The sequence below is a fragment of the Podarcis tiliguerta genome (assembly GCF_965153285.1).
Source record: "Podarcis tiliguerta genome assembly, chromosome: Z".
NCBI classification, from domain to species: domain Eukaryota; kingdom Metazoa; phylum Chordata; class Lepidosauria; order Squamata; family Lacertidae; genus Podarcis; species Podarcis tiliguerta.
Window position 1 is genome coordinate 12,943,264 of NC_139553.1, and position 23,764 is coordinate 12,967,027.

At 48.8% G+C, this 23,764-nt stretch overlaps 1 protein-coding gene across 1 annotated transcript in view; it reads right to left on the reverse strand.

The window, feature by feature from the left end:
- The window catches only part of LOC310669451 (FK506-binding protein 15-like), an 83,022-nt gene that overhangs the window by 56,485 nt on the left and 2,773 nt on the right, over window positions 1–23,764 (reverse strand). Inside the window, exons 2-12 of the mRNA XM_083423490.1 lie at window positions 21,714–21,823; window positions 19,610–19,730; window positions 18,439–18,508; window positions 14,302–14,376; window positions 13,640–13,738; window positions 13,206–13,355; window positions 12,379–12,447; window positions 11,378–11,521; window positions 11,086–11,228; window positions 10,413–10,461; window positions 8,859–8,978 (exon numbers count right to left, since the gene is read on the reverse strand). Of these exons, the coding sequence (XP_083279616.1) occupies window positions 8,859–8,978; window positions 10,413–10,461; window positions 11,086–11,228; window positions 11,378–11,521; window positions 12,379–12,447; window positions 13,206–13,355; window positions 13,640–13,738; window positions 14,302–14,376; window positions 18,439–18,508; window positions 19,610–19,730; window positions 21,714–21,823 (1,150 nt within the window). The remainder of the gene's footprint in view (window positions 1–8,858; window positions 8,979–10,412; window positions 10,462–11,085; window positions 11,229–11,377; window positions 11,522–12,378; window positions 12,448–13,205; window positions 13,356–13,639; window positions 13,739–14,301; window positions 14,377–18,438; window positions 18,509–19,609; window positions 19,731–21,713; window positions 21,824–23,764) is intronic.

Sequence of the window (23,764 nt, forward strand, 5' to 3'; positions counted from 1 at the left end):
GGAGGTCCGTTCTTAACCTGAAACTTAACCTAAGGTACCACTTTACCTAATAGGTCCTCCCGCTGCTGCTGCTGCTGCTGCCACGCCACCGGAGCACGATTTTTGTTCTCATCCTGAAACAAAATTCTTAACCCGAGGTACTATTTCTGGGTTAGTGGAGTCTGTAATCTGAAGCGTCTGTAACCTGAAGCGTCTGTAACTCGAGGTACCACTGTATTGGCAGCTGGAAAAAATCACACTTCCCAGGATTCCTTTGGAGAAAGCCATGCCTGGCTGCAGTGGCATGATAATGCTGTATAGTGTGGATGGGGCCTCCGTGTAACTTTAAAGTCATATCACATGTTTCTTCTCACTCTTACACCGCTCTGCTCTTGCATGCAGGGCAAGGAAGGTGCAGAATATGCACAAACCCATTTTCTATTATGTTAATGTTACTTATTGTTTGTAAGTTGGAGATTCATTTCAACAAAAAGCAGCATAGAAATACAATCAATCAAGTTTGTAGAGATCAGAAGCTTGCCTTTTTTAAACAGATGGAATTAAAGTCAAGAGTCTTTTTGGAGATTGTGTCTCTGAGTTTTTAACAGCTACACTGCAGGAGGGCCTAAGGAGCAGGACCTCCAGAGGTTGCTGGACTCCAACGCCCATCATCCCTGGCTACGCTGCCTGGGGCTCATGAGAGGTGAAGGCCAGTAATACTTGGAGGGCCACAGGCTCCCTAACAGCTAGGTAAAAAATTTCCTAGGATGATAAAACTACTCCTCATGTGCTTGGATAGTGCTCTTCTGCCGTTTCAGCGCCTCCTCTCAGCTTCCCTTACCTGCCAGCTGGGCACGGAGTCGGCTGACCTGGGCTTTCTGCCTCTCTGACTCTGTCAGGGCTTCATTCAGTTGGGAATGAAGATTCATCTCCTGCTTCTGATGATGGGCCAGCTCCAGCTGGAGCTGGGAGATCTGCGCCGTGGCTTCCGCTAGCTTCTTGCTGATTCTAACCTGCAACACAAAGGAGCAGAAGAGACAGGAGAAAATATGGGGAAGGAGAGCCACAAGACCTTTCCTGGGAGGATGCAAGAGCTGTGCTATTGGAGGCTCCCAAATGCTAAGAATGAGTCTCCCGGGAAACACCCTGCAGAACTGGTCTACTGGCAAGGCAATGAGGAGCAGGGGGAGGCAGAAGCCTTGGGCTTTTTAGTTAGTTCAGGAGAAAGCATGCACGACAAAGGTGCATAAAATGGAGAGCAGAAAAGATTTCCCCAGAAAATTCAGGACAGACAAAAGAAAGGACATCTTCACACAGGAGAGCTCTCTCCCACAAGATAAAATGAAGGCCAAACAGTTAGATGGCTTTAGCAATGGAGCAGGAAAAGCTATCCACAGCCCGCAGCCACAAGGGCTAGGGTCTCCCTCCACCATTAGAGACAGCATGCTGTTCCTGGGAATTGCAAGTGATCCAGTGGCGGCATGTGCTAGAGAGAAAAGCGGCGACAAGGAGAGGAGAGTTAACACCACCAGAAGCAAGAACAGCAAGAGGGGAGAAAGTTTTATCAAAAGAGGCAATGGCATTCTGGGTTAAGAGCACTCTGCTTATTCTGTGGTCCAAGGGCTGATTATATCACTCCAAATCCCAGCCCCCTCAGGGTAAGATGCATGGAAGATCCCTTAATGGCAGGGTTTGCACGCTGATGCCCAAGCAAGAACAGGCCACAGCAAACCTGGACTTGCATGCTCTCCCCTTACATCTCCTCCTCTCATGCGCCCAGGAACCCTGACACTTATGCCTAGCCATGGTTTGCTGTGTTGCCTGGGACAACAAGCTGCAGCTAACATCAACTATGGTTAATATCAAACACACCAACTCAAATGTTTGTTTCTATAAGCTAACTTCAGAAACTAATTCTACTTAACATTAATGGCTGTTCTCAGTCCAGACAACAGAGGAAGCAGCAGTTACCTAGAAGTGGAAACTCTCACACCCTTCTTCTTGGCTGCATAGGAGGAAGTGAGGGGGACGTTCACTGTGCTTGCTCACATCATGCCAACCTGAGGTGCTTTTGAAAGGATTACCTGAAGCTTATGAATCTTTTACCTATATGTGCATGTATACCTAGCCAGTCGTTTGTTCTATTTTGTTGCTGCTGCTGCTCAGAAACCTAACTTCTTTCTGGCCTGCAGCAAAGGGGAATAGTGACCTGCACTAGCGATTGTGAACTCAAGGACGGGATCCTGGGATAGCACTTGCCCTCCCCACAGCCTCAGTCACTTGGCCCTCCTGTTGTGGCTGTCACACTGCCAGGGCTTACCTTCTCCTGTTCAGCATGTAGGACCCTTGCCTGGGTGTGCTTCATGGTCCTCTGCAATGAGCTGTTGCTCTGATCAAATATCAGGTTGCCCTGCTCCACATAGCTGGGGGAAGAATTGTTTTTTGCACACGTGAATGTTTGCATGATTTGATACTTTCCACCCTCTCATGTAAAAATAAATAAATCAAGGCAGTATCATATGTAGATCTCACTTTTCAACAGCCACCCTAGGAGAGCTTCTATCCTTTATATCAGAATCCTAATAGTTCTGTTCCATCTTTCCTCCAAGGAGCTCAAATACTGGTATATAGTTTTCCTCCCTTTTTTATCTTCACAACAACCCTGTGAGGTAGCTTAGGCTGAGAGAGAGTGACTGGCCCAAGGTCACCTTCATGGCAGAGTGGGGATAGGAACCCTGGTCTCCCAGATCTTACTCTGACAGACCCTCTTAACTGGAACCCCACCCTGGCTATATTCCTGTATTCCTCTATTTGTCCATCCAGCCCAGTACTGTCCACTTTGACTGACAGGAGCCTTGAGGTGCCTGGGGATTGAGCCAGGCCACCTGAGCTTTCGGCTTCAGCCACAAATACCAGCTGTTTCTCATAGAGCATTAAAAGTGAGCAAGAGTCTCCCTCACCGTTGGTTGCGGTCAATCAGTTCACCAATCTTCTTGTTCTGCTCCTCAATGCGGCTGCTCTTCTCAACGATCTCCTCTTTCAACCTCTCATTTTCCTGTGGCACAAAGAGCAAAACGGAATGCGTCAGAGCCAGTCCTGGTCTCTACAACTCTCACAATCTCCAGCCACAATCTCTTCCCCAACCTCTCTCGGGGACCCAGATTTGAGGAGAGAAATCGTTGTGGTCTTCCGCCATGGCCATGGACAGAACATGGGCAGTTTGGAGCTGCTCCCCTTTTGCAAGCCTATTTAGTAAGCAAATTGCAAGCCTATTTAGTAAGCAAATTGCGAGACAGCTGTACTGCATGAAGCCATGGAAGCAAGATACATGGTAAAAGCGAAATACAACACAGAAATCCAAGCTCTGAGAATGAATAAAATCAGTTTCACAAACTCTGATACAATAAGCCCATCTATTCTACTCAACTTTAAAAAACAACACCATTTCAGCAGGTATAAAACTTGATCTTCATAAGTGACATCTCAGGATGGAAAGCCCTCCAAACAAGCATGCTTTCAAGAGGCATCTGAACAGCATCACACTAGGCCCTGGTCTGATTTCTGGATGTCTGGAGCTGCAATACTAAAAGCCCAATTGCTAGTGCAGCCTTAGAGGAACTGGAACAGAGGAAGCTCCCTTAGCTCAAGCCAGATAGTTGCGTGTATCTAGCTCAGTGCAGCCTACAAGAGGGGCAAAGAACCTCTGCCAGTCCAAAGGCTGCCTTGCCTCTGGATCAACTGTCCAGGTGTGGGCGGGGCTAGGGACAAAAGTGGGTGGAGCAACACCGGCAGAATCCGAGACCAGGGAGAAGAGTCGATGGAAGAAGATTGGAAAAAAGTATATTTACAAAAATATTGTAAAATTAATGAATGTTAGAAGTATATTGGAATGAAGTCATACGGTTTTAGCAGAAGGGTTATTAAGAATTATATGAATATTAAGTGTTAATGCGTTAAATTGGGAAATTGAAAGTTAAATTGTATTATGATAAATTAAAGATTAAATTGAAGAAGAGGGAAAGGATTTATTGAATTAGATAATCTGAACTAGAATACAAAAAAGGGAGGTGCGAGGAAGTCGAGGAACAAGCTAATGAAAGATTTGGATATAAAATTTGGATGTGTGTTTTTGTTTACTTTTTTATGTTGTATTGTTGTATTGTGGAGCAACAGATGGGTGGAGCAACAGATGTGGCTATAATACAGGAGACAATAAGTCTCTACACCGATTGCTCCACATCCAGGCTAGCAACAAAGACACGTCCAGCTGACTCAAGGAAGGTGCAGAGCAGGAACAGGGAAGGACAGGGCAGCTTTTGTGCCCAAGGCTCCCCACTGACTGGCAGCGTCTCCTCCAGGGTTTCAGGCACAGGGTCTCTCTCAGCCCTGCTAGGAGACACCATTGGGGACTGTACCCAGGACCTGTTGCCTGCGAATCACATGCTCTGCCACTTAGCTGTGACCCTTCACCTGAAGGTAAAAGCAAGGTGTTCTAGTCTTCATGCTCTCAAGTAGACAGGCTCTTTACCTGCAGGATACGCTGGATGTTACCCATGATCATAGAGGTTTCCATGGTAACAGAAGAGATGCCTGGCAGCAAACCGGGGCCAGAGTTTTGCTTCCGTAGTTCCTCCAGCTGCAAGGGGTGTGGGGAGAGAAAGGAAAAACAAAAAGGAGATGCAGCTTGAAGCATCAGCACACGGGAGAGAAGAAGCCAGATCAGGACTGGGCCCTTTGAGCTGCTCACTTGTTTGCCAAGGAGAGAAACTGCTGGGAGCACAGGAACCTGGCTCGGTATCAGACCACTGGGTCCATCTAGCTGTCAACACTGGCGGGCAGCATCTCCCTGGGTTTTCAGACTGGGGAGTCGCCCAGTTCTACCTAGAGACATTAGGGAGCTAACATGGAACCTTCTGCATGCAAAGAGGTGCTCCACCACCTAGCTGAAGCAACTTCCCTAGTCCCAACCCCCCCCCCATCAGAGATTAAAAAGACAATTCACAAGCCTACTATAAAAGCAGCTAGATACAGTTCTCCAACACTATGAAACAGAAGCAAAACCTGAAGGTAGATTGATTTATTATTTCAGAAAATGTATATACTGCCTGATATATGTATTATACAAAGAACATAAACCCCCAAAGTTGTTTAAAAGCCTTAAAACAGTTGAACAACAATCAATATCAGGCAGGCACCTTCACTGTACAGGCAACTCCCCATCTGTGGGCGCACCACTTTTGGCCCTGCAGGGGTGCGGGGCAGGCTGACATGCACAGTGCCTCAGAACGCAAACCCCGTGTAAATGGGGAACTGCCTGTACCCTTTTTGGCACATGCTTCTTGAGATCTCTAGAATGCTGATAGGTTTCTAGTTTATCGCTGGTTTTAATTTTTTGAATATTTTAATCGTTTTTACTAATAATTCTATTGTTTTATTCTTTTTGTAAAGTGCTTTGAGTTTTTTTATGAAATAAAACAATCAACAATACAAAACCAACACCTCAGGGGAGGGAGCTTTTCAGCCCACTGGAAAAGCCTGTTGCAAGAAAAACACCTTCCTAGCAAGGCAGTTCTTAAGCAGCTTCCTATCCTGAAAGTTCTGTATTACCTTGACTGACAGCTGGTCCATCTTGTCAGCCACCTTCCCAACGGCCAGGCAGATCTCTGTGTTCTGCTGCTGGTTGTCTGTCAGCAGGAATGAACCAAGGTCTCCAGCTGCTGTGAGAGGAAAGAAAACTTTGCAAGGTTGTGTTTGTTATTGTTGTTTCAAAGTGAGACTGCCAGCAGAAGAAAATGCAGTGGTACCTTGGGTTCAGGTTACAGACTCCGCTAACCCAGAAATAGTACCTCGGGTTAAGAACTTTGCTTCAGGATGAGAACAGAAATTGTGCAGCAGCAGCGTGGCAGCAGCGGGAGGCCCCATTAGCTAAAGTGGTGTTTCAGGTTAAGAACATTTTCAGGTTAAGAACGGACCTCCGGAACGAATTAAGTACTTAACCCGAGGTACCACTGTAGAAGTGGACAGGGTGGGAAGAGAGGGGTCACACCAATAAGAAAGGGCAGGGAGAAAAGAACACAGTTGTCCCTGAGCATCTTAACAAGCAGCCGTGAATCTTCGAGGGTGGGGGACTTTAAGGCAACTTAGCTGCCTATTCCCAGCTTTTAAACAGCTGGAATAAGGCAAAAGGAAATGCTTCTTCACACAGTGCAGACTTCGGGAGGCAGAGATGGCCACCAACTTGGATGGCTTTAAAAGAGGATTGGACAAATTCACGGAGGAGGAGAAGGCTATTGATGGCAACCAGCCATGATGTCCATGTCCCGACTTCACAATTGGGGGCAATAAATGCTTCTGAATACCAGCTGCTGAAAAGCACAGGAAGGGAGAGGTGCTCAGATCCTGCTTGTGGGTTTCCCACAGGCATCTGGTTGGCCATTGTAAGAAGAAAATGCTGGACTACATGGGTCACTGGCCTGATCCAGTAGGCTGTGATGCTCTGAACGGGGGAATTTCTAACTTTCACTGAGACTTTTGGGTTGTCAACAATGTTAATAAAGGGGTTTGCTTTTTTAAAAAGTTAATGTTTGAAAGCAGCTCCCAAAGCTACATAGTGCAGAGTTTGAACATACCTTGGAAAGGAGCTGGGCACAACCCAACAGGCTGGAGCTGGGAAACTGCGGCACTCACTTGTGGGTAAGCATATGGCATCCCTGCATAAGGCTGAGAACACAGGTGGGGGAGGGAAAGGAGAGTCAGGTGACTTGTCACACTGACCAAACAGACGGCAAAAAGGTCCCCCATTAAAACAGCAGGATTGCTTAAGCCTGCTCTCAAGGGCTAGATGACCCAAAGGCCAAGGACTGCAAGGGATCCTCTCCTGCAAAAGGCAATGATGGACAACCATTTGGACAGCTTTAAAAGAGGATTGGGCAGATCCATGGGGGAGGCGCCTATTGATGGCTACTGGCCTCAACAGCTAATGGCTGGAAGAAGGAATGCTTCTGAATGCCAGTTGCTGGAAACTGGGGGAGGGGAAAGAGCTCTTGCACGCAGGCACTGATTGTGCACTTTGCACTGGGGCATCCAGGTAGCCACTGAGAACAGGTGCCCCCAGGTGAACAGGATGCTGGGTGAGATAGGCCGTTGGCCTGATCCAGCAGAGGTTCTTCTTACATTCTTCTAAAGATCATCCAATATATAGAAGATCCCAGCTGGATTTGGTGGAAACTACCTCTGCCGAGGTAACAAACTGCTTCCCTCCAACCCAAGGCTATTAATACTGCCAGTTCTTAATCTAGCGCTTTTGGGATTTGCACTGAAGGGCTATTACCTTCATGGTTATGCTTCACCCTCCCTATTTTGCAAATGAAGACTGACACTGACAGAAAAGGATGAGGAAACTTAGTCAAGCCTGCTAGTCACATGCCCCTGTCTTGAGCAAACCAGGGAACAGAGCATGATATTGTGGCTCACTTGGCAGCCTATGAAAGAACCTTCCTCTGCCTACAAAAGACTCCTTACCTGACAGTTTTGAGGGGTTATTGGAAGGGGTGGGTGTGGCTGGGGGGCAGCAGGCACCTGGAGCCACGAGATAACTGGATGAAGAACTAGGAAGAAAGCAGAGGCATCAGCGTTGTCCGTCTCAATACAAGCAGTCCATCATCATCATCATCATCAACAACATCAAAATGTTTGTCTCTATTTCCACCCAAAGGAGCCCAGAGGAGTAAGCAGACAAACAGATCAATTCAAGCATCTAAACACAATGCCAGTGACAGATGCAGACTCTGCTCAAGCTGATCTACAGCAAATGAAGGACGCTGCTCCCCCATCCCCCCACATCCAGATTTCCTCCGCTTTCCATGCACAATCATCATGCTGGCTTCTGGGTTGTGTCCAACTAAACTCTACTGAGTAGAGCCACTGCACTCAAGAAGAACCCTGCCAGATCTGGCCAGTGACCCATCTAGTGTGGCACCCTCTTCTCACAGTGGCCAACCAGGTGCCCCCCATGGGAAGCCTGCAAACAGCACCTGAGCACAAGAGCCCCTCCCCTCCTGCGGTTTCCAGCCACTGGCATTCAGAAACATTCTTTCCTCCAGCCGTGGAGGGAGGGAGGGCGTAGCCACAGTGCCGGTGGCCATTGACAGCCCTCTCCTCCATGAACTTGCCTAACCCTCTTTTGAAGCCACCCTAGTTGGTGACCATCACCAAGGCACAACAAGGGAACACACTTTTTACCTTGCATTGCCCACTGAGGAGGGGCCATTGGACAGTAGTCGTTTGGACAGAAGGTTGAAAATTCTTGAATGGCATGCGGCTCCTGAAGAAGACAATGCACAATTAACCCTCCTGGGAAGTGGAAAGGGACCCTGGAGGTTTCAAATCCCACATTAACGAGAGAGAGGCATGCCAGAACATTTGTAGCTATGGGGTTTTTTTTAATACGTTGTAAGCCGCTTTGAGCATTGTTTTAACTTGGGAAAGGCGACATACAAATAAAATGATTGATGATCCTTACAAGGCTTTCCCTCAAATTAAGATTCTGACCCCAAACCAGTTTGGGGTGAATACTAGATCTAGGGAGGGCAAGACTCTCAGTTTCATGCAAAAGGCCCCAGGTTTGATACCCGGTAGGCAGGGAATGCCCCCTGTCTGAAACCCTGGAGAAGCAGGTAATTAACTAAAAAAAGAGCCCTCCCCTCCTTCACTGCCAATCAGTGTAGACAGTAGGGAGCTAGGTGGATGAGCAGTCTCACTTGGTATAAGGCAGCTTGCTATGTTCCTCAACAGTCATCCTGCCAACCTACCTGAATTTCAGCAACAGCCAACACACACAAACCCCACTGAAAAAAAGCTGAGAATTGAAGCTAACACACCTCTACCTCCTTGTCAGCTGAGTCCTGCTGGGGTGCAAATGTGCTGGAGGGGACAGGTAGCATAGGCTGACCCATCTTCGCCATACGGGAAATCAGTTTCACTTTTGTTACATCAGGATTCTGTCCGGGGAAGTGGGGGGGCAAGGAGAAGGGAAGAGAAACTGGTATTATAATTGGCCATCCAGGCTTTTCAGAAACATAGTTATTGTTTGTCTGAATATGACATCAGGCTATAAAACAGGGAGGGTGATTGGGGACCTTCCATCTAGATGTTGTCGGCTACAACTCCCCAAGCCAAAGTGACCTCATTGCCCACCTAAGAAAAATAAAAGTGGTTTACAAGCTCATACAACAGCTTATATTGCATTTAGATTTCCAATCTTCCTGCATTAGATATCCTCATGGTTTCTTTAAAAAAGAGAGAGATTCCTCTTCCCATATCATGGGATGCATCCAGTAAAACAACCTCTCAGATCCTTTCAAAGCCTAACAGTGGGATTTCAAAATGGTGGTGAGGGCTGTCACATCCCCTGGGCAGGATTAAGCCAAGGGGACCAGATCCCCTAAGAGAAAGCAGCTGGTTTGTCCTTCTCTCCCCCCCCCCCCACTGTGGCTTCCTTTGTGCGCCTGACAATGCATGTCAGATGCTCAGTACTTAGGCCTTAGTTGAGGGCATATCAACCAGCTGAAAATGATGGCAGAACTGAGATAAATTCAACAGAGTAAATAATTTTTGATGGTGTAAAAGTGGAAAACTGATTTGAATGGTTTACTAAAATATGCAGGAATGTATAATATATAAAATGAACCATGGAAGGAGAAGAAGGGAAGTGAATGGATATTTTACAGTTTGTAAAATGTTTATTCTGAAATGTAAAATAGAAAACTTAATAAAATTAGAGAAAAGGGCACAGCAACCTTCACCAACCTGGGGCCCTATAGGTGTAATGGACTACAACTCCCATCAACCCCCAGCCAGCATGCCCTCTGATAGGAAACAGGAATGAAGTACACAGATAATCAACTAAGATGTTGTCAACATGAACACCCATGGGGGGGGGGGTCCTCATGAACACACCATTTCCTTGCTACATTTTCACTCTAAAACTATTAATGAAAGAACTTTAAAACTGCATTTTTAAAAAAAAACAACCAAAACTTAGAAACCCAGCTCAGAAGTCTATGCAAGCACAATATCAAATTGTTAATTACTTGTAGTTACTGATGATAGGCTTTTCATGTGACACGCCGTATTTCTCCGTGTATAAGACTAGGCTTTTTCTCTTAAAAATAATGTCAAAAATTAGGGGGGGTCTTATACACGGATACATTTCCTCCCATTTTCTTAAATCTAAGTCCCCCAAAATAGGTGGCGTCTTATAGACCGAAAAATACAGTACTTTTATTATGTGGGAGCTTTTGAGTTTCTCAAAAAATGCTCACCTATAAGGATCCCTCTCTCTATGAGAGGACCAAGTTACTTCTCATTGCTTTGGTCACATTCAACAGGAACTATTCAATCAATAGGAAGATTTGGCTCCAATGGGGACTTACCGCTAGTTGTTCGCTAATAGAGCTTGATTTGGCACGCACAGCTGGCTCCCTGCAGTATGGAAGGAAGGGAGTTAACAAACCTGAGCATAGTAGGAAGAGCCTATTAAGGGGTAGGATACTCAACTGGCCTTTGGGACTCTGCCTCGGCCAAGCCCCTCACCAACCCCACCTCATGACCTCCCCAAGGGAGCTTTAGCCTGGCTGGAATGTGTCCTTGAACTGTGACAGTGCACCTGGCTTCCCTGGACAGGAAGATGTGTGTGCAGAAAGAAGCCCCACATGGTGTATTTTCTGGCTACACAGAAGGCAGGAGCAGCATCTGTTGCTCTGTCCACTGGAGCCCCAGCCCTGCCCTGCCCTGGAACGTGGCCCCTGCCAGGTTGTCTATGAGACAAGGTGGCCTCAGGATTCTTTGGAGGAAGCCACGGCTGTTGAAAGTGGCATGGCGCTATTTGGAACATATGATTTATTGTGATTTATTGAATTTGTATACTGGACTTCATCCGTAGATCCGAAGGTGGTACAGTGCAGATGGGGCCTGAGTTATGCAGCTGAGGTGAAGGCCGAAAGCCTCAAACACAGAGGTGGCAACCTATTTACTGCAGAGTTAGGATTCGACAACTGGCAGAATGGAAGGCTTAAAAGCTAAGAGCACCCTCAATTTATTTCTCACCCTGGCTTTGGAGCGGGAGTAGGAGGAGTCAGCCATGCTGGGTCTGTAGCGGGGCTTTTTGATGGTGGCGCTGGTGAAGGTGTGAGGGAGTCCCTGCGGCCCAGGCTCTGTCCGGCTGAGTCAGCGCCCTTTGCAAACCTCACCTAAGGGAGCAAAAGAGGGGCATCATGGAGTCTGGTCAAGGCAACCACTGCCTCCATTTGTAGAACTTTATCCAGGCCGTAGACCGACCACCCAACAACCTTCCGAAGTACTCTTGGTTGCTGACACATTGGGAGGAAGACACACTCACCCGTTTGACTTCTACCTCAAAGGCCAGAGTTGAGTCCGGAGGAATGCGTTCAGCTTCTGCCAGACGCCCATAAACCAATGCTGGCGGGACAAGGAGGAACCGCCTGCCTCCTCTCTTCATGCCAATCATCCCATCTTCCAAGCCCTTCAAGTTCCAGAAACGGAGAACCAAGCAGAAAACAAGTTTGGGTGACCGCCTTCGCTAAGTGCCAGAACCACACAGCCTTCGCCAACCTGACGTCGTCCAGATACCTTGGACTCCAACTCCAATCAGCATGCGCTGGCTGGGGCTGATGGGAGTTGGAGTCCACAGCATCTATGTGTGTGTCAGGTTGGTAAAGGCTGGTCGAGAGCAGGGCACAGGAATACTGACAGTTCTCTTGAAGTCATGAGGAAAGTAGCTTTAAGCAGGGATGAAAACCATTCCCTCCGGGGCATCCTTCTTGGTGGGGAGGAGCATGCCAAGAGTGGGCAGGGCTAGTGTGGAAAGTGGGAGGGGCAACAAATGTAATTTTTACCTTTGTACAATAGGCTACTTTAGACACCCACTCACACTCCCCCCTCTGTCTCTCATCCAGGACAGCAAGAGGCAACATTGGAGGTCCAGGGCTGTTTTGGTCCAGGCCACAGAGCAGGCTTGGCGAGGGGCATGGCCTGGAGTGAATCCTGAGGGCCAGTTTCAGTCCCTGCTCGGCCTGAGGTTCCCCACCCATCCTGTAAAGTAAGGGCAAGCCTGACTGACAAGTAGGGCAGGATCAGGTTTTTTGCAGGGATCGAGGGACCCTGTTTCGGCCTCCCACTCCACCAGATCCTGGCAAGCGTAGACAAGCTGGGACAGCTACCTGCCTGCTGTTCTTGAGGAAGCCATTTGATCTGGGTTTGAGCTCAAAAAATATCACTGCTATTTAGCCTTCCACACAGCCTGGGCTGCTGAACTCTGCTTACATGTGGAAGTGGAAGAAAGAATCCTTGCACTGCGGTGGGAAGATAGCGCCATCTTACCTTGATGACTTTGCCAGAGCCTAGCTTCAGACGGAGCAAATTCTCTTTATTTACATTCGAGTCAAAAACCTGTTCCAAAAGTGGAAGGTCAATGAGGTGAAATTACTTTTAACGCGGAAGGTAATAGGTTCACGTTCCGCTACTCCCACTGCTGAGCCAACAGCAATGAGTATCGAAGGATGGGCCACAGCTCAGGGACACAGCACCTGTTTTGCAGGCAGAAGGTTCCAGGTTCAACCCTGGCATCTCCAAGTAAGGTCAGGGAAAGGCTTTTGCTTGGAAGCCTGGAGAGCTACTGCCAGTCAATGTGGGCGATGCCAACCTAGACCGGTGGCCTGATGCAGTGCAGGGCAGCTTTCTATGTTGAATCCCCTACCTAGCGGTGCCTCCCATGTTGCAGATTGGGTAAAATGAGGTTGAGAAATAGGATCTACACCTTGGAGACAGGTGTAGCTTAGGGCCTAACAGCATGTGCTTCCCAGGAAGAATGTCCTGGGTTCCCTCCCCAGTTGAGAAAGTGCGGCAAGGCTGGGCAAGGCCCCACCTCTGGAGAGCAACCAATGCAAGCCCCATGGAAAAGCACTGGCTAGAGCTCATTGGGGTTGGGGTCAAATGCACACTAAGCTGTGAAGCAAGCTGGGTGAGCCTCACCAAGTCCCTCTCCTGTTTCATTTCCTTGCAATGTTATTGAAAGGCAAAAAGACGGGGTTGTGGGAGAAAAGGGCTGTATGCAAGCTATAAACCAGGAGTGGGAAAGCTGTGGCCATGCAGTGCTGCTAGAGAGTTCAACCCCCATCATCCCCAGACACCCCTCTGCCAGGTCTCACCTGCCCAAGACTACCGTTCTGGAACAGCCAGCCTGTAAAAGTGATCTCCAGGACATCTCCAGTCGCCACACCTTGGCCGTCTCCGAGAACAAGATCCTGGCACAGCACTGAGTCAGGAGAACGGCTGCTGTTATACTTGGCAATGCACAGCTGCAAAGAGGAAGAACCAAGCCATTTGTGTCATTAGCTACCATTGTCATCCGCACCTATGCAATCTGGCCCAACGCAGCACTGGCTGAAGACCCCAGGGGCCTGAAAAGGCCCCAACTGGCTACACCACCATTCCTTGCCCTCCCTGGATGCTTCTTAGTGGTTGGCAGAGAAAGTTTCTGGTGACTGATGCAAGAGAGCTTACCTCCCGCGAACACTAGTTAAGTGTCTGCAGGCCAGCAACCCCACCCCCCACCCCACAATGCAATGCACGCCTCTGGCACCTGCTTGCTGAAGTCCACAGCTGCCATTTCTGATTCAAACATGATGGACCAAATCTGCCTCTGATCATCATGAAATGTGCAGTAGTTGTTGGGATGCACCTGCGGAAAGAGAAAAGAGAAAGTGGAATTCTGAGCAGCAGACAGCCTCTGCTCAAAACAACTTTCTTCCTGATGGGTCTTGCTAGAGACTTTGGGTTGTGTCCCAATGTTAGCCCTACTCAGAGCAGACCCATGAAAATTGATGAACATGATGAACTTTGGTGCATTAATTTCAGTGAGTCTACTCTGAGCACACACACACACACACACACACACATCAACATATGTAGTGTGTCATGTTTAGAAATGGGAAAATGCTATAGGACTTCGGGGTGGAGGGCTACCCCATGGGATGTAAGCTACGTAGGACAGAGGGCAGAATGTCATCTACTTTACTTTGTTACCTCTAGGTAAGTGTTTCAACCATAGTGGGGCCCCTTGGATCTAACACTACTCAAATCTTATGGGCTGCAACAAGCATTAGCCCTACTCAAAGAAGACCCACTGAAATTAATTGACCACAGCTGAGACCTCATATGCAATGTGCATTTCAAACCACCAAAGAATTCTGCTTAGCTTCAGCCTATGCCATGGTCCTTGCAGGTCTTAACATCAAAGCTTACCGTGAATGCAAACCAGGCATGGATGCTGGCGGTCGCAATCTGCTGCAGCTGGCTGATATAAAGAAGCACTCTGTACTGGATTCCACAAGAGACGGAAGGACGGAAGAAAACAAGAGCAAAAGTGAGGAATCAAAAACTACGGGACTGGCTGTTTTCAAAAGCACCTGGAGCTGCTCTTATACCAGGTAGCATTTCCACAGCACCCCAACACACAAATGACACATTAACATACAAGGTGCCTGGCTTAATTACATGTGGAATGACTTCGTTACAATGGAGCAGGCGTGGGGAGCTTTTGGTGCTGAGCTACAACACCCATTGGCTCTTGCCAGCATGGCCAGTGGAGAGGGATGATGGAAGCTGTCGTTCAGCGACATCTGGAGAACCAAAGGCTCCCTACACCTGGACTGCGGAGAAACCAAGGGGTGAGATCTGTCCTTTTCCGCCCAATCAGCTAAACGGGAATGACAGCCCAGTGTTTTATCCTGTCCCCACCACCCTCACCTGCAATAGGGGAGTGGGACAAGGCAATCATACCAGAGTCTTCCTGGAATAAACGCATATGTTTCCTGACATATTTTATCTGTTGGTTGTAAAACACCTGTGAATCCTTTCATAGCAAAGTGGGGCAGAACAAACCACTGAAGAACTGGTTGACTGGGCTGAAAAGGACAGAGGCTGGAAAAACTGAATCCCTTTTTCAACATAAGCTGTTGAAACTATAGAATAGTGGGTAGACATGGCAGACGACACAGCGATTTCTCCAAAGCAGCTCTTTATTTTGTAAGCTGGAACAGGACAGAACAGCAAACAGCTCAGCCGGCCTGCTTTTATAGGCAGCCGGCTGTCAACATTGTAGCAACAACAACCCAGGGGTTCCCGCCTAAAATAACTGACGTGGACCTGAGTGAAAACTATCTACAGTATCCCCCTGCTGGCCCAGGGTGAGAACTTCAGTACATAACACCCCTCCCCACCGAGATAAGGCGTTAGTTACAATCTTAATGGTTTCCTTATATACAGCACTACATGTAATGGTTCAATTAGGCACAAAAGCATATCGGTTACATTTCCCATACTTAGACCAACAGTGATACATGTCCAACAACATAGTCCTTTAAATAAGTTGGGCGCTTGGAAACTCTACCTGACTGCCGGGGACTGGTAGCCAAGTCCGGGGGGCCACCCAATTCTTGCTGAGGCTGTGGTGCGACCCTAGGTGGCGTTGAAACCAAATCCCCTGGATCCGCTGCTGTGGGTGCAGCCTCCGCAAGTGGAGTGGTCTGAGTGTGGTAAGTCTGGCAGACACTCTGAAGCGGCTTGGTTCAACTCCACGCTGGCAGTTTGCGAGGGGGTTGTAGGTGGAGCCTCGCCATCTGTAAGTGTCTCTTCTGGAGCCACGAGCGCAGTTGGGGGCACCACGGTAGTGTCCAGGTCCCTAACCCTACGCCTAAGCTGATCTGAGTGCCACCTGGTACGAGTGAGGTCCAGTGACTCCCACTACTGTGGCTGGCACCCAAGGAATGTCCCCCACATAGTTCCGGGCAAAGACCTGGTTTCCTGGAACAAATGACCGTGGCGCGTTGGCACAGCCTGGGGGTTCAGCCACGGCAAAGTCCGGGTGCAGCCAGTCGAGCGGTGACCTCAGGTGGCGGCCCATAAGCAGTTCAGCAGGACTCCGCCCTGTGGCTGCATGAGGGGTGATGTGTTGCACAAACAAGTATTCAGCGACCCGCTCGTGCCTGTCTCCCCGGTTCAGGCGCTCCAGTGCCTCTTTTGCCAAGCGCACCATTCTCTCCACTTGCCCGTTGCTAGATGGATGAAATGGTGCCGTTAGGGCATGGCGGATGCCCAGCCCCAAAAGATGCCTGACGTGAACTGCGGTCTGTTGTCGAAGACAAGGACATCAGGACACCCATGCGTCACAAACAGGCCTTGCAGCACCCGGCTGACGGCCTCGGTAGGGGTGGAGGGCATCAGGGCCACCTCCAGCCATTTGGAATAGGCGTCTACCACTACCATAAAGGTCCGGCCGTGAAAGGGGCCAGCCAGATCGATGTGCACCCTTGACCAGGGTGTCTTTGGCGTCTCCCAGGTGTGTCCCTTAGCTGCCGGTGGTGCAGGCCTTGATTCTTGGCACGCTTGACAGGCAGACACCCAGGCAGTGATGGCATCGTCCATGTTAGGCCACCAGACGTAACACCGAGCCAACGCCTTCATTTTGACAATTCCCGGGTGGCCAACGTGCAGAGCCTCCAGGATGCGTTGACGGAGTCTTTGGGGAATCACGACGCGGTCTCCCCACAGCAGACAGCCATGATGAGCCGAGGGTTCATGTTGTCTGGTTGCGAAGGGCTGGAACTCCGATGCAAAAGGCCCTTGTGGCCACCCCCTCCACACCCAGTTGAGCACACGGCTGATATTGCGATCCTGGGCAGATGCAGAGGCCATAGTGGCAGCCAATACAGGCGCTTCCAGAAGATCCTCAATCAAGAGGAGCAATGAAGCTGGTGCCGGGTCTTCCACAAACGCTGGAAGAGGGCAACGGCTGAGGGCGTCAGCATAACCCATCGATTTCCCCGGGCGATGGACGAGCCGGTAGTGGTAGGCAGCCAGGAAAACAGTCCATCACAGCATGCGCGGCGAGAGGACCGGTGGAGCTGGACGATCACCGGCGAGAAGGCCCAGGAGCGGCTTGTGGTCAGTGATGAGGTCAAAAGTCCTGCCATAGAGGTATTAATGGAACCTCTTCACTCCAGCCACAACTGCCAATGCCTCCTTGTTGAGCTGGCTGTAATTCCTTGTTGAGCTGGCTGTAATTCCTCGGATCTCCGAGGCAGAGCGTTCAGCAGCTTCTGAGGCCACAGCCTGCTCAATGGCTTTCTGTAGCGTGAGGTCTGGCTTGGCGAGGAAACGCCGTTGCAGATGGATGTCCCGGACCCCGCAGACGATTCGATCCATCAGGGCATCGTCTAAGTCTCGGAACTCGCAGTTCATTGCAGCCTCTCTGAGGGCAGTGGTGTAGTTGCTGATTGACTCCCCCCTGCCTGGTTCCGGTGGCGGGCAGCAATCTTGGACGGCTTTGGCGCGTAGTGGTTGCGGAGCTTCTCTTGGATCGTGTCCCATGGTGTTGCCTGGACTGCTTCAGGCGCAACCAATGCTCGGGCCGTCTCAAACACCTCAGGCCCACAGAGGCTGAGGAATAGGCCCCGCTTCCGTTCATTTGATACTGCTGTCAGCTCGTTGGCTTGGAGGTAGTAATCGAACTGAGCGAGGTAGGAGTCCCATGATTCAGAGGCTGGCGTAAACGGCGGTAGAGTGCTCTAGCCAGAACAGTCAGCTCTGAATTGGTTCTGTCCAGTGATTTCGCTCTGTGATTCAGCTCAGTTCAGATGATGGCCGCCTCTGGCTTTGCTCTGATGTCCACCGATCCCATCCTCGTCGCCAGTGTAGAATAGTGGGTAGACATGGCAGACGACACAGCGATTTCTCCAAAGCAGCTCTTACAGAAACCCCCTTCCTTTTTTGAGTGTGGTGGGAACGTTTATTGGTTTTTCAAGCCACGACAAAGTTGCCGTCTCACCTCTCTCTATCCACTCCACACACAATACCCCCTAGGCCCTTCTTTTGTCAAGATGCTAGTCCACATGGTTCTATTTAAATAAGAGCACAGGGAGCTGCCTTGGACTGAATCAAACCACTGGTCTCTCTAGCTCAGGACTGCATACTCTGACCGGCAGCACTGTCCCCAGCCCTACCCAGAGGAGCTAGCGATTGGATTTGGGAGCTTCTGTCTGCAACGTGGATGCTGTGTTGCTGTGCGACAGCCCCTTCCCTGCTGCAAATGCTTTTTGCAGAGAAGTGAGGTCAGAATAAGAAAAATGGGAGCTATAACCCTTGTGAGCTGATGGGCAGAAAGAGACAGGAGCCAAAACAGCACCTTTGCTTTTTCCAGAGTAAGACATCATCAGGAAAACAGGATTCAGAGAAAGGGAAGCATTTCCTTAGCCTAACCTACATCAACCCAGTATCCTCCAGATGTTTAGAACCAACAGCAGCTGTAGCCCCAAACATCTGGAGGACAGCAGGTTGCCAGAAGGCCAGGCTACTTCAAGACACCACACCTCCTCCTCTTACCTCCTTGGTTGCATTGCTGCCCACTACAGCTGCTCCATACTTGCCATGTTTCACATATTTCCCATTGGTACTGGAATGAGAAGAGAACACCTCTTAGCTTCCCACAATTGTTACCACCATGCCAACCCCATCAGTTATGTTTAGCAGCTCTTTCCAAAGACTTCCCAGGGGTTGTTTGACTCCCATCAGCCCAGGCCATCTGGCCAGCGGTGAGGGGCGATGTGGGGGGCGGGCTGTAGCAGCCCAGCAACATTTTATCAGCCCACAAGCTCCCCATCCCAGGAGGTCTCTGTCATCATTTCAGTTCAGTGTTGGCTGGTGCCTCATTGGGGTGAATGCAGGGAGCCCAACTCTAGGTGGCACCAGAGCCAACGACAGGTAGGGCCAGCTAAGTCTAGGGCTGTCCCCATCTTCCTCCTTGCTGTGTTCTACCATGGTAGCATGGAGGCTGAGGGGGAAGAGGAAGCTGACAGGTAGTCCTCCCCTCTGGATCAGTTGGACGTAAGAAGGCAGGCAGGTGGGAGCCAGCTAAGGGCAGAATGAGGGGGTACCTTACTACTGGACCTGCTTTCACTGGTATGGCATAGGGCAAGGAAATCAACAGCACATCGAGCCAGAGTCAATGATATCCACAGCCTGATTGGCTGGAAGTAAAACAACAACAACAGGCAGGTGGGAGCAGGCTGAGGTTGGGGAGGCAGTGCCCCATTCGGCCCAATTCACCCCCCCCCTGTTGCTCCACCTCCATTGTCCAGCCCAGACACTGAGGTCCAGCCCTGAGGCCCTTCTTGCAGTTTCCTCGCTGTGAGAAGTGAGGTTCCAGGCAACCAGGCAGAGGGCCTTCTTGGTAGTGGCACCTGCCCTGTGGAACGCCCTCCCAACAGATGTCAAGGCAATAAGGCAAGGAGCAACTATTTTACTTTTAAAAGACAACTGAAAGCGGTCCTGTTTAGGGAAGTTTTTAATGTCTGATGCTGCACTGTTTTTAATATTTGGTTGGAAGCTGCCCAGAGTGGCTGGCGTATAAAAAATAAATTATTATTATTACTATTCAGCTGCAGCTCTTTCCAAACAAGCCAGGCAAGATGGAGAGATGATTACAAAAGATGTGAGCACAGGACTTCGGTAGCAAGAACACCCTGCAGCTCATCCCCTCTACTGTAGTACTCACAACAAATATGCATGAACAACTGTAGCGAAGAAAACTGAATGCACTGCTGCAGTGGACGCAGGAGCAGCAGCGGCTGCAGGAGCAGCTGCAGGAGGATGCTTCTGGGTAGAGAGACCTGCAGCTGGAGCAGCACATGAGAAGGGTAAGTGCTCTGTTGCAAACAGAACATTGCTTGCAAACATCAGGCCAAGTTAGCGCCCTTGTCTGAGCCAGTTGCTCAGATTAATGGAAAACAGGAAGTTGACTTTTTCCCCCTTTTAATTCTTTTATTTTGCTTTAAACAAATACAGATAAATATAAACATCCAAAATTACAAAAGAAAAATTATTAATAACAATAATGGAAAAAGCTAAAAAACTACAAAAAATATCAAAGTACATGGCATAGAACATAAGCCATTATGGGAAAGAAGAAAAAAGAGGAATGGAGGAGGAGGAGGGAAAAGAAAAAAGTGGGGGGAGGGGGGGAATGAGCCAAAACACAAGAAGGCTCCTCCATTGTTTGCTTCCGTCAAGATCACAACAGATCATTATTCTTATCAATTCTCTCTATCTGCATTCCATAGAATCCCTCATCTTGGTATCAGGGAACATTTCCCTATGTGGTATCATTCTAAACATAACCAGGTCTTTATTGATGTACCCTTATCCCCTAGATAATTATTTAAACATTCCCATTCTTTTTTCACCATCTTTTTAGGTTTATCTCTTATTGCATCTGTCAGCTTCACGAGCTCCAAGTACTCGCACAATTTGACTCCCCATTCATCTTTAGTGGGTGTATTTTTATCTTTCTGGTGTTTTGCCACTATAGTGGTGCCTCGCAAGACGAAATTAATTCGTTCCGCGAGTCTCTTCGTCTAGCGGTTTTTCGTCTTGCGAAGCAACCCTATTAGCGGCTTAGCGGTTTAGCGCTATAGCGGCTATTAGCGGCTATTAAAGGCTTAAGGGATTAGCGGATTAGCTGCTAAAAGGCTATTAGCGGCTTAGCGGCTTAGAAAAAGGGGGTGGGGAGCAAAAAAAAATCTCAAGACTCGCAAGACATTTTCGTCTTGCGAAGCAAGCCCATAGGGAAATTCATCCTGCAAAGCGCATTGAAAAACAGAAAACCCTTTCGTCTAGCGGGTTTTCCGTCTTGCGAGGCATTCGTCTTGCGGGGCACCACTGTATATCCCTTGCTGCTGACATTGCATACATAAATAACCTGGTTTTGTTTTTGGGAATATTATCCGAAACCATTCCTAGTAAAAAAAATTCTGGATTCTTACTAAATGTAGTTTTTATCAATCTCTTTATCTCTTCATAACTCATATTCCAAAATCTTTATATGTCTAGACAGGACCACCACATATGGTAATATGTTCCTAACTGTTCTTTACATCTCCTGCACTTCTTATTATACGATTTATTAATTTTTGCTAGTTTTACGGGGGTCAAGTGCCGTCTATAGTACATTTTCATAAGATTTTCACTTATAAGGAAGCAAGCCATTATTTTTTATTCCATTATTCAATCCAAATACTGGGTTTGATCATATGTTCCAGGTCCCTCTCCCATTTTACCGTAATTTCTTTGATATCCTCCTCCTTTCTTTGCCAATTCAAAAATAATTTGGCGGATTTTAGTTGATAATATTCCAGCCAGGTTATTCCCTTCTGTTTCAGTTCTCTTAGGTCCTTTATTTTCGGGTTGCTACTTATTTCCTCTACTAAATCCTTGTATGTTAACCAATCACTCTTCATATTTTTCCTATGAACTGTCATAGATTCCATTGGTGACAGCCACCATGGTGTTTTGGTCACTACTGGTTTTTTACTACTCTCCCATACTTCATATAATGCCCTTCTCACAATATGATTTAAGAACAGGAAGTTGCCTTGTATGGCGTCAAACCACCGGGTCCATCTACCTCAGTGTGGTGAATACAGACCACCAGCACCTTTCTGGGGCCCCAGGTCAGGGGTCTCTCCCCAGCACTACTCAGGAGTTGACCAACCCAGTTGATTCTGTGGGGCTTCAGAGCCAAAGGTTGGACTAGATGGGCCACTGGCCTAGTCCACAAGGGCTCGTCTTATGTTCCTAGGCATTGTGAACAGTTTACTTACCAGTAGCTAGTTGACCTTTTTTAGGCTGCTTGGGTGGCATGTATTGGAAGAGCACATTTCCAGATTCTGTAGCTGTCTGATCCTGTCCAAAGAGAGAGGCCAGCCTGGTCCTGGGCAGAGAGAAAAGTAACCATTCACTTCATTCACAGAGAGAGGCAAGCGGGTGGGAACAAGACATGTATCTGCAAGCACAAAGATGCTCATGTTTCACTGCAGGTTGGCGATTTTGTTGCAGCCTTGCAACAAATGGATTCAAAAACTAGAATCCTGTCAGTGATTAGGATGTTGGCCACATGACCCGGAACCTGTACGCCGGCTCCCTCGGCCAATAAAGCGAGATGAGTGCCGCACCCCAGAGTCGGTCACGACTGGACCTAATGGTCAGGGGCTCCTTTACCCTTTACCTAAAGGAGTAGACACATTGTGGGTCTTCTCTAAGCAGAATGTAGTTGGAGACAATCTCTTCTTTTTCCTATCAAGTTTCTATAACCTCTCTTAAGAACAAAAGAAAAGCCTGCAGGATCTGGCCAAAGGCCCAGCGAGTCCAGCCTTCTGTTCTTACAGTAGCCAACAGAACCCAAGCACAAGTTTTGTCTAAACTACAAAGTCCCTAAAACTGAAAAGGCCATTGCCCAATTATTGCACCCAAGCTTTTATAGAACCTAGTACAGTGGTACCTTGGTTTTTGAACAGCTTAGTTCACAAACTACTTGGAACCCTAACACTTCAAACTCGGAAATGAGTGCTCAGGTTTTCAAACTTTTTTTGGCATCTGAATGTACTTCGTTGGGGGGGTGCATTTTCGTTTTGAGTGCCACACTTCCAATGCTCTCTCGCTTGTTGCCTGACCTGGGCTTCCCTTATTCAGCGCTGGCCGCGCCGGCCATTGGCAACACCCGAAAGCGGAGGAGGGGGTGGCAGAGGAACCCAGCAGGTGGCAGCGACACCCCCTGCCTGCTCGGCACGGCCTTCCCTCAGTTGGTGCCGGCAGTGAAATCTGGAAGCAGAGAAGGGTGTCGTTGATGATGTAGCGACTTCGCCTTCTCTGCTTTCGCTGCCACCAATCCAGGCCCAGAAGTGAGTGCCATGACAGGATGCTGGTGCCACTACTGCAGTAAGAGTTCTTCACACACCCAAGTGGCGGGGTGGGTGGGTGGGGGGAGGGATCCAGAAAGGCTGGCATGAGGGGAGGGAGAGAAGCCAACTGGCTCCTCAGTGAGATGACTTTTGCCTTCCTTTCCATCTCTCCCGCCCCCCGCCACTGGAACTCTCCATCACACACCCCGTGCACTCATCCCTCCAATGGCAATGGGTAAATCACTGCCAGTTTTTAATATTGGGTAGTAGATAGCAGCCTGGTCTATTGCTTTCATTTTATGGATCAATAGTCTAATTAGATAGTCATTTGCATGCTAAATTGCTATTCTGGGAGTTGTTTTTAATTGTCTGGAACGGATTAATCCATTTTGCATTACTTTCTATAGGAAAGTACGCCTTGGTTTTGGAATGCTTTAGTTTTGGAACAGATGTCCAGAAGACACTGTAAATAAAACAAAAATTTAAAAGGTATCTGTCAGGGGTTCAGGAGGAGAGTCACAGGAGAGGGAGGAAACGGAGAGCGAGGGGGAGGAGTCGGAAGGAAATGTCAGCGACGACAGTAGTCCGAGGTCTCTGAGTCTCTCCAGTGACTCGGAGGATTCACAGAAAGGGGCCCCCATGGTCAGGGCAAGGGGAGTGCCCAGGGGGACACCTCGGGAAGAAGGGGCCAGAGGGGACTCAGAGAGTAGCAGCTGGAAATCCGGACCAGCGTCCCCCCCAGAGTGCAGTAGGGGGGAGGAGTCCAAGGCATCGGGATCAGGGAGCGCGCAGGCAGAGGGAGAACGTGAGGCAGGAGTGACCACACCCTCGTCAGGGAGCGAGGAAACGGTCATCCGGAAAGTTAAACGCGCGCGCGCGCCAAGTTCAAATGTACAGGAGGGCGGCAAGGTGGGCAGCCCGGGTAGGGAGCCAGGTCCTAAAGCCCGCCGAAGAGAGGAGGAGGAGTCAGAGGG